Source organism: Octopus bimaculoides, chromosome 2, assembly GCF_001194135.2.
Source record: "Octopus bimaculoides isolate UCB-OBI-ISO-001 chromosome 2, ASM119413v2, whole genome shotgun sequence".
Classification (NCBI taxonomy): domain Eukaryota; kingdom Metazoa; phylum Mollusca; class Cephalopoda; order Octopoda; family Octopodidae; genus Octopus; species Octopus bimaculoides.
The window spans coordinates 99,530,249-99,541,345 of NC_068982.1; the positions used below are offsets into that span (position 1 = coordinate 99,530,249).

General features: G+C 34.8%; 1 protein-coding gene across 4 annotated transcripts in view; it reads left to right on the forward strand.

The window, feature by feature from the left end:
• Positions 1–11,097, forward strand: part of LOC106868179 (cardioacceleratory peptide receptor) — a 68,301-nt gene that overhangs the window by 24,807 nt on the left and 32,397 nt on the right. For all 4 annotated transcript variants that reach the window (XR_008267190.1, XR_008267189.1, XR_008267191.1 and 1 more), the window contains exons 6-8: positions 4,345–4,438; positions 5,326–5,468; positions 10,188–10,344. Coding sequence is in view for 1 of the 4 variants with exons in the window: in XM_052978516.1 (XP_052834476.1) it covers positions 4,345–4,438; positions 5,326–5,468; positions 10,188–10,344 (394 nt within the window). In the remaining 3 variants the exon portion in view is untranslated. The remainder of the gene's footprint in view (positions 1–4,344; positions 4,439–5,325; positions 5,469–10,187; positions 10,345–11,097) is intronic.

Consider the following 11,097-nt stretch of genomic DNA (forward strand, 5'->3'; position numbering starts at 1 on the left):
TATATATATATACATATATATATATATATATATTCTTTTCACTTTGTTATTGCTGCTGTTCTTGTCATTATTGTTGTTGCTGACGTTGTTTTTGTTCAGCGTCATACGTTTTCGTCTTTCTCGGGAACTCTCTTTAGAGTTTTATAACAAGCTTCATGAGTAAACTTTGATATTTTAAAATTTTTGTACTCCCTTCTTCCTTGATCGATTTTTAAACACTGTACTGTTGAAAACTAGAGTGCATAATTGCCATCCATCACTCTCTTTTAGCCACCTATTATCGCCTCATTCTTCTTCAATGCTTTCCTGAATCTTGCCATCGGCCCCGCCCCACTCCTCAAGGATACGATACAGCCCACTTTGAGAGCTACTGCTCTCATCGAACACTATGACCAGACCATCTAAGTTGGCATTTCATAATCATGATCTCGATACTATTCATTTTTGCCAGCTGCAATACTCTCGTATCAGGTACATGAGATCCCCAAGAGATCTTCATGATATTACGCAAGCATCGCTAGTGTAAGCGAAATAGACGTTGGATATGCCTGCAGTAGATTGCATCGGTTTCGCATTGACACAACATCGCTGTTTAGGCACATGCTTGATTGACTTCAACTTTCGTTGGTGCTTTGACGTCCGATTGCAACCAGAACTTTGACTCAAGTTTTCCAAATGCATCACAAACGTTAGAAAGTCTACAACTGAACTCCTCGTCAAGTGTATTAAATTTAGATAGTGTGCACTCAAGGTCGACCAACGTATCCATGGCATTCAACTTTCTACCTTTGACATATGTCGATAGTGGGATAATGCCTTGCTTGGTGCTAGTTGTAGCTCAAAATCATCACACGCGACTGAAAACCAGTTCACCAGAAGCCCATACATACATGATGGTCGTCCATTCATGACCGAGGAAGACCATTGCTGAACTTCAGAAATATTGCGCGCTCTAAGACTAACTCATATTTTGCATTTGCGGCTCCGTTGGTGGCTAATAAGCCCTGCTCTTGACAAGCATACACGACTGCAAACATTTCAAACCAAGCTTTCCCCATTCACTACACCAGTACGTTTTCGAGCAGCACGCTTAAGTTCTTCATGTAGAATACGTGCTCTCTCAAAGGTGTTAATCCCCTCCTTAACCTGCTTCCTCCATTTGTGGCAGTGACAGGCACTGCTCTCCCAGTCAGTCTCCTGCATATCACAGGCTTTTAATGAGGACTCGACAGTCCTTAAATCACAGCCTTGGTTTCTGCCGGGGGTCTCTTTCCATAAACAAGTTCCCCATATAGCATCTGCTTAGGGATCCTGTTATCCTTCATTCTAATAAGGTGTCCAGTCCAACGTAACCGGTGCTTGTGCACCATCGCCTCAATACACAAGATCTCAACTGTCCTCAGGACCTATGTTTCAGGAGTTTTAAGGTCCAGTCAACATTCAGAATGTGTCTGAGACATCTCATGAAAGCGTTCAAGGGCCCTTACATGACTTCTGTAAAGAGCCCCTGTCTCACATAAGTAAAGGAACGATGTCAGTACACATGCCCGGTACATAGCAATTTTGTTTACTTTGTGATGTCATGTTGGGACCAGACACGAGACTGAAGAGACCGGAAGAAATCAGCTGCTCTCTGCAGCCTGAAAGATATTTCATCAGCCAGGGAGCAAGAACGGCTGAGTGTGCTGCCCAGGTAGACAAACTTGTCTACCGCTTTCAGAATTGTTCCTTCAAGCAAGATAGCTGGTTCCACATATGGATTTCCTGGTGCAGGCTGGAACATTACAACAGTCTTGTCCAGGATAATGCTGAGTCCAAATGCCTTGCAAGAAGCAGAAATGCAATTCATAAGTATTTGCATGTCATCCACTGTACGAGTGACTAAGTCACAGTCATCTGCATAAAGGAGGTCACGAATAAGAGACCGAAAAACTTTTGAATTGGCAACAAATCGGCGCAGATTAAAGAGGCGGCCAGAAGATCGATACCTGACATATATTCCCAGAGAGCTAACCTTAGCAAAAGCATGAGTAAAAGCAGCAGCAAAGTACAAAGAAAAGAGAGTTGGAGCAAGAATGTCACCCTGCTTGACACCATTCTCTACAGGATTGGGTCTCGCCATGCCACCACCAACATTGACCCAAGCTTCCATCCCATCATGAAATGATTTAATTATAGATAAAAAGTGATCCGGACATCCAAGTTTGCCAAATACTTTCCTATTCACAGTATCAAAGACCTTCATCAAATCAATGAATACCTGGACAAGATCCATATTCTGCTCATAGCACTTCTCCTGCATCTGTCTTGCTGTGAAAATCATATCCATTGTCCCTCTACCAGATCGGAAGCCACACTGAGATTCAGATACGACATCATTTACGAGACACCCATTCAGGCGAGTAAGAAGAATATTTACCAGAACCTTGCCAGCAGCTGATAATAGAGCGATACCTCTGTAGTTACCACACGTTGTTCTGACTCCTTTTCCTTTATAGTGAGGAAGAATAATTGCATCCTTCCAGTCCTTAGGCATTGCACCATCCCTCCACATTACACTAATAAGTTCATGAAGGGAATGTATGATGTAATCCCCACCAAATCGCAAGATTTCAACACAAATTCCATCCTTTCCAGGTGCCCTTCCAAGATTCAATTTACTTATTGATGTCATTACCTCATCTATTGGTGGAGTGGAATTTAAGAAGCCAAGGATAGGTCTTTGTTGCATAGTATCAATCTCTGCTTCATCCACAACTGACTCATAGTTTAGGAGTTCAGAGAAGTGTTCAATCCAGTGACCTATGATTTCTGTTGATTTAGTAAATATAGTAGAAGACTCCTTGGAAAGCAAAGGAACTGATCCAAAGCTCTTAGGCCCACAAACTTGCTTCATATGATGGTAAAGCTTCTTGCTGTCATTTGCATCAGCAGCAGCCTGAACGTCACGAGCAAGATCTTCCTACCAAGTGTTCTGCATCTTCCTGAGAGATTGCTGCGGTAGTGATTTTACAATACTATAGTGGAAAACTGCTAGATTTCGCTCACAGCTGAAAGTCCTCTGTGCAGCAATACATTGTGGGCATTGCGCTTTACAGCCAATAGTCACTGAACTTCAGCATCATTTTCATCAAAAATCTAAATAAATATATAAATATATATTAAAAATAAAGATATATGTATACCGAAAATAAAATAAATATACATAGGAAAAAAAAGCAGCACATGCTGAGCAGGGGTCAGCAATGCCTGTGCTTAGCGGCATTTATTCTGGCTATTTACGTTCTGACTTCAATACCGCCGATCCGACTTTGTTTTGCATCCTTTCGGAGTCGTTGAAATAAATACCGGTTGAATACTGCGGTCGATATAATCAATTTACCACACCCATGAAAATTGTTGAACTTAAGTAAAAATTAGAAACTATTAATTAGGTTATCATGCAAATTTTGCTCTTTGGAGAGGGACACCTACAATCGTTATAAAATCTTTTTTTCATTCACTTTGTATGTCAGGCAGCAAGCACCAGAGAACTGTAATTTCCGAGCGAGATATTACTAACACAGACTCCATTAGTAGTCAAGTCATTTCATTTCAATTACTTCTTCCGCTTGCAATAATAGAACATAACCATTTACCTCGTAATAAGTGGGTAGAGTGGGGTTGCTTTGTTTCTAATGCATCATTGGTTTGTTTGTTTTTTATATTACAGTTCGTAAATAAATTTACAAATGTACGGTTAATAGACATACAACACTGTGAGAATTAGACCGACGATTAAAGCACCTGGCATTTTTTGCAGGATGTTGTTAAGAATATACTCTACTAATTTCGTCGTCACTACCAGCTCATTAGCTGAGAGAGGGAGAAAGAGAGAGAGAGAGACAAAGAGAGAGACAAACAGCAAGAAAGAGGACAGTTGTTTACAGCGGCCTATGGAAATTAAATGCCGTGATCAATCAGCATGCTTTACATTATTTGCATAGCAGTATATTCATTAGTGTCACGGATTAATTAAATAAAGTTCTGCGAATTAGAGTGTTTGGGGAATAGGTTTGGGGGACAATAAAAAGCCATAAAGGTTGTTCAGAGCACTTTAGATAAGTAGTTGCAAGAAGCTACACACATGCACACACGCATGCATACACACACATACGTAGGAACTTTATTTACAAACTTATTCAGACACTTTCCCAACAGTACAGAAACCCAAACTTTCTATTGAAGTTTACACGAGGCTTTCTTTTTCTTAAGTTCAAGGATTTCGACATTTTAAGAAACATATGTTATTCTAAATATGTCAAATACTTTTCATGTAACTGATGTTTTTGGATTATATTCTAGGCTGTCATCACATTATTGTCAACATTTATTTTGGTCTCACTCAGTATTGATCGTCTCCATGCAATTGCAAGACCAATGAGATTTTCACAAAGCTGTAAGTATTCCTTTCCGTTCTCAGTATTTTAGAACAATTGTCGTTTTCGCCACGAAACTGCTTACCCTGACTGAATCGGCTGTGCGTCGAATAAAATAAACTAGTGTTTTAAACATTACTTTTTAATTTGTAAATTTGTAAATTTTCTTATGGATAGAGTTTGGATATCTTCCGATTTATAATTAATGTTTTCTTGTTTAGTTACATATACTACTTCATGGTAGGAAGTTTGTATCACATTACTATTACTGTATTTAAATATAGTTTAAATGTAACATTACGTTATCTATCCATGTCATACATACATACATACATACATACATACATACATACATACATACATACTTAAAACATGGCGTCGACTACAGACACGTTGGCACAGAGGGTAAGAAACTGTACTCCGGAATAGACTGGCCAGTTCGTTTTCGTCGACGTCTAGAGTCTCCCTGAGAACGCCGTCGCTCTTCTCCGTCACTACATAATAATAATAATAATAATAATAATGACTTTCTAATTTCGGAACAAAAATCAGGACGTTTCAGGGAAAGGGCTATCGATTATATTGACCCTAATGGTACTTTATTTTATGGAATCCGAAAGGATAAAAGGCTAAGTTGATCCAGCGAGATTTGAACTCACCGTGTAAAGAGCCGAAACATATACCCCACCGCATTTAGTTCAATGCTCTCTTAATTATAGCCATAGTTCTTTTGTATCTAAGTAAGTTTAACTGAGAACAATGACAGTACAATGAGGTGCAAGTACTCTAGAGTGAGTTCTTGAGTAGTACGGCGTGTTGTATATTTATTTTTAGCATAAAGAAAAATAAAACAAACAATGAAACTTAACTCTACTCATTTAAAGCAATATTATTTTTCTTCTTGCAGCTCGCCTCAGCAAGCTATTGGTGACCAGTGCATGGGTGTTTGCAGTGATTTTACCAACTCCTCTGATGATATTTACAGAACAAATAGACATATGTATTGATAATTATCAATGCTGGATGAACCTCCCAAAGTATATGTGGAAGGTATTCTTAAACAAGATTTTCGTATTAATTTAAATTTATTTGGCAACTGTTGTTAAACAATATAGATTCTCCCTTACTATAACCTCTTGGGAAACGAATGCAATCAAAATTCTCGGCAGCCATAAACCTTACAAGATACAGTTGAAAGAGTAAGGAATTAAACCTGCTGGAATCTGTCTTCCAACAGATAATTTCAATTACGTTTTCGATGAAAGAATTATAGATTTGTTGACTGGAAAATACAATGGAATTTAGTAAAATATAACGAAAATTTTCTGGGTTTCAAAGATGTGTGCTACTTTTGAGATTGTTTCATACTCAGGCAGACTGCTGATGTGATCTGCTTTAGTGAAGTAAACTTTTGAAAAACTTAGGTTGATCAAAAATGCTTGGCCAGTTCCATCAGAAGCGCTTCTTCTAAAGTTAGATGACACCAAATCTTTGATAATTGTCTAGTTTTTTTTTATAATCTGGAAGCAAGATGCAGGGTTCCATTTGTTAAAGGTCATAAGTAGCTAGTTGCCTAAAGAATCTCTCGACTGAGCTGTAGCTGCAGTTCATACGGGAGCTGATAGTCCACACTGTTCAAGATTCTTGCTAGCTATTGATTGAATCATATTTTCCCTGAGGGTAAGTAATTAACTGTATATGGCACTGGTGAACCCTTCGTATGTAAGATCATGTTGTCTTGATGATTATACCAAAGTTTTTAAGGATTGGATAGGGAAAATGCTTAGAAAATGACAGTGTGAAGATTGTGTGACTGAAGCCTCTTCCAATGCACTATTCCAGTCTGCATCGAATTCTGAGAGGCTTTTTCATCTGGAAAGATTCGTAGCATATTTCACAGACATATTGACTGATTTGGACTATTAATATTGAGTAGGAACTGTCCGAGATTTAAATAATTATCAAAATTTTCATTCAAAATTTATATCTTCAAAAAGTTAGCAGGCGGTTTCAAATAGCATAGAGAGTAATTATTGTTTCACATTTAAATTTGTATCTATTAATATCAAATCATGCTTCCCTAAAGTGCTCCATCAGTATCTGCAACAGCATTGGGATACACTTATATTTCATACAAAACATATAGACAGTATATATATCGGAGCGATATCATTACTAAAATTCAATAACATAAATTATAGAAAATATTCTTTCCTTTTCTTTATGCTTAAATTATATTTCTCTATAATATGCAAGTATTAAATTTTATGAATCGGACTGCTAAATTTTATACGATTATAAAAATTTGAAATATATTTAAGCTTTATGTAAAAATTAACAATACTATTTACAGAGTGTATAATCTTATCGTTTTAGATAATTTAAACAAATTTATATGTAAAACTTAAAGATAAAAATTGTGAAGATGTTATGATAGTGGAAGAGGAGAAACACTGAAACTAACTTGTCGGTTTAGAAGAAACATGAGAAAGATTTGTTAATAATATAACTATAAAAGAACTGATCATCTTCTATAAAGTTTACTGTAGCATGTTCGCGGGTTTTATGAATTACAATTTGAAAAAAGATTCATAATTTCATAAGTTTCAGTTGAAATGTTTATAAATCTTTAGTTCATATATTTCAGAGTTTTGTAGTGCTAGAAGTACATAAAGCTATTTTATACGAAGATTTGTTCTTATGAGAATACAAATAGCCATGTCGATAGCGTACTGAATAATCAGACGAGTAGTTGGTTCGTATCATATACCGGTACTGCGATGTATCCCTAACCAAAACACTTTGCTTTCAATTACCGGGTCCACCCAAGTCTAAGTATGTGCCTTATGGTGAAGTATCATATTGTTGTAATCAGCTATATCCCTTTAAAAGGAATAGTGAATCATTGACTTCCAGATTCTTTGTTCAAGTTAGCCAGTGATAAGATTTCCTGCGGTAATTTCTCATTCGTCTAAATCTATGGGAATTAAACACAGATACCTATCAGATGAATTACCGAAGAGCTCACTCGTCTGATTTAATGAAATTCTCCCTTTAAAGCTATATCCACTCAATTGTTAAATAGATTTTATGTATTCACTGTCCTAAATTAATGTATCTGTCAGTAAATTCAACATGTGTCTTTAAAGTCTAGTACTCGCGGCCTGAACGTAGAATACTCTGACTTGGGGCTCTGGATACTGTTTGCTCTTAAGTACTCGGTCAGTTACTTTTCTAACATGTATCTACAAAAGCATAACAGACGAAGTCTACAAGAACATTTTTCTGTTACAAGATATCTACAATACCTGATTCTAAATAGTATTATGTTTCGATTTGAACTCATTTTTGTTGTGAATTTGAGTAATCTTTCTTTCTATGTAATTGTTACTGTACCTCATTTCCCTTTTTTGCTCTACCTCTTCATAAAGTTATCTTATTTCCCTTCAGAAATTTCATTCGAAATGGTTTCCTCTTGTGCTACAGTTTGAAAATATTAAAACTCAATACAAAACATGATTACACGCTGTATTGCCACATTGTATTTATTTCTATTCTTTCTTTTCTTTTTATTTTATATAAATTATTCTATCACAATAACTGTGTAATATATTGTTTTCATTTTTTGATGCATATTGCAGTCACTTTAATAACGTTTTTAAGTAAGATAATAATAGCTGAGCATATTTGAACAATATATTGAGCACCATCTTTCTTTGTATAGAAAGTTTTTACTATATTTTCTATTAAAATACAGACAAAAGTGTAAATTATTTTATTTTAATAAATTGGAAATCTTTCATTCGAAAGTTGTAATTAGATATAACAATTTAAATATCCATAAATAAAATATTTGTTTCATCTTAGGAGAGTTGAAGCCAAATATTGCTGTTTTCCTTCTACATAAAGCATCGACATTAAGTTTAGTGAATATATAGTTGTTTTGGTTTTTATTTCATTTATATGTTTAACAAATGTCTTCATGTAGTACTATTGATTATGTGGTATGTAACAGAAAAATGTTGAAGTTTTATGAATGTCATTCTGTACAACACCATATTGTACTTCTCGTGAAGTAAATAAAGTGCCAAAGTACAGCTTTCCATTTTTAAACTTGCCAGAACCAACTTTAGCTAATTTAATCTGTTTTCAGTAATTTGTATTTATAAAATATTGATAGAAATAATACTAATTACTGGCCATAATAATATTAATACATGAACTGAAATTTTATGCAATTTTTTCACGCTGTGATTTTAGCTGCAAACAAATAAAGAATTGAAAAAAATTCTGCTATTTGCGCATAAATAATTGTTTTTTGTCTGGGATAATAAAACCATTCTAAATTTTATTTATATCATGTGATCGATCCTGACTCCTTTTGATTAGATGCTAGACTTCTGAGATAGTGTAAGACATTCATTATAATTGTAAATATTTCAGAAAGTCAACTCTATAAGGATATGATTATTGTGAATGTTATCAGAACAATTAACTAGATACCTAAGAATAGAATCATTAAATTAAAATTCCCACTAAATTACAGTCTTGTGTTTTCTTTGTTTGATATTCTGATTGAATTCGCGACCTTTTCCGGCAGGATGCCAGTGGTAATTAACTGTGTCTTTCTTTTCAAATAGAGTAATATATAATCTATCTCCGGTTGTAGTCTCCAAGAAAGATAAAATCTCGATATGCACGGGTTTTAAACTTCTACCAGAGAAATCTTTTTCTCTAAGTTTGTATTAGATCTCATTGGAATACGAAATTGATTTCATTATTGCAAACATTCATCTTAAGAAAGAAGGATGTAGAATTTAAATTATTAAATGAAGTTTGCATTTGTGTTTATAGCTATTTGAAAAGTATTGTTGAAGCATTAATCGTTAAAAACAGACATAACAATTAACAATGATATGCGGGAATTAGTACCTTCAGCGTCTTGTTAGTATAAAAATATTAAATTTACAGTTTATGAAGATTCAGTTCTTTCCAATCGTCATTTATTACATTTGGATTTGAAATGAATAAAACATATCGGGTATAATCTTTATTTCGTGGAGAAATCATAGTTTATATAATTTGATTTATTGTTCAGCTGAACATTAAATTATGTTTAAAATAACAAAAATATTACAATTTCTAGGTACTAACGAGAAAATGTCACTTGATAAATTGGATACTGGTAAAATTGGACCATTATCTGGCAAGTTAATATTTTAACAAGTAACAAAGAAAATATCAGCTATACATAATTTCATTTCCAATAATCTTTTAACAGGATTTAACTGCGCAAATTTTATGTAGTAGGACGTTGCTAATAATGAGTTTATGGGTTAATGTGGTGTGCTGGCACAATTGTTAACCCATTGGGCAACATGCTTACCGACATTTTGTTCGCCTTTACGTTGTGAGTTCAAATTTCGTCGAAGGCGACTTTTTTTTATCTTTTGTGGGGCAATAAAACAAGTACCAGTTGAACACGGGAGTCCATGTAATCGACTTACACCTCTCCGGAAATTTCTGGCTTTGTGCTGAAATTTGAAATCAATAATTATTTCATGGATCTGGGAACATAGTGATGGCTCTGACATCATTTGCAAAATAATTAGTCAGGATTTCTTCTTTATGAGTAGAAACTCGTATTCTTAATTGCTTATAATCACGTAATAGGCCAGATAGATGAAATATAGTTATCTTGTTGTAGTATCAGTTGCCTTTACTCAACAAAATGTTACTAAACAGCATTATTTCGTTTGGTATTTCCAGATATACTTTACTATTGTGAGCTTTGTAGCATTATTCATCCCGGCCCTCTTGATATTGTTTTGCTATGTTACAATTATTTACATCATTTGGCAAAATGGCAAGAATGAATGGAAACTCAGAGCTGTAGGAAATCACAGTTGGCGGAATGGTGGAGATGGTAAGTTTTACAATTGAATCTTTTGTTTTTTGTTTTGTCTAAAGTTCATAAAAACAAATAAATTCGTGTATGTACCGCGAGAAAAAGAAATATTTGTACAAGAGAAAAAAGATTAAACACTGGATGACTAAATAAATAGAATTGGAGAGAATGTAAGAGAGATGTGAAAGGAAGTCTTCTGGCATAAAGGATGGGGTTAAAATGTCTTAAGTGAGAGCAACGAACAGAAAGGGTAGGAGATGGTACAAATGTTTTGAAAACGTCAACGAAATGTATGGTATCAGCTATGCAGTCGACTGCACTCCTCTTGCAGATATTTGTAGACTTGGATAAAAGTTAAAAATTACAGTTAAAAATGGTGAAGAGCTAGACTAAGTTTTACGGCATTCAGTTAGTTCATTTTAAGATTTAAGTAAAAATATTTCTCAAGCCGTCTTTGAATTTCATTTTTAAGGGATTGGTAATTGGTAATAAATCTCATTCACTACATTTTAAAATTTATTACATTCTATCTGGGGTTTTTTTAAAATCATTATTATTGATTAAAGATGGTAAGCAGTCGCAAACTAAATATTCTTGATATTCTGGTGAGGGTGACACTTGAATTTAAGTATGTGTGTATATGTACACACACACATATGTATGTGTGTGTGTGTGTGTGTGTGTGTGTGTGTGTGTGTCTGCGTGTGTCTGTAGATGATATATGTTCTTTCGCTATAAGAACTGCTCTTATCTTTTATGCTTTTTATCTTT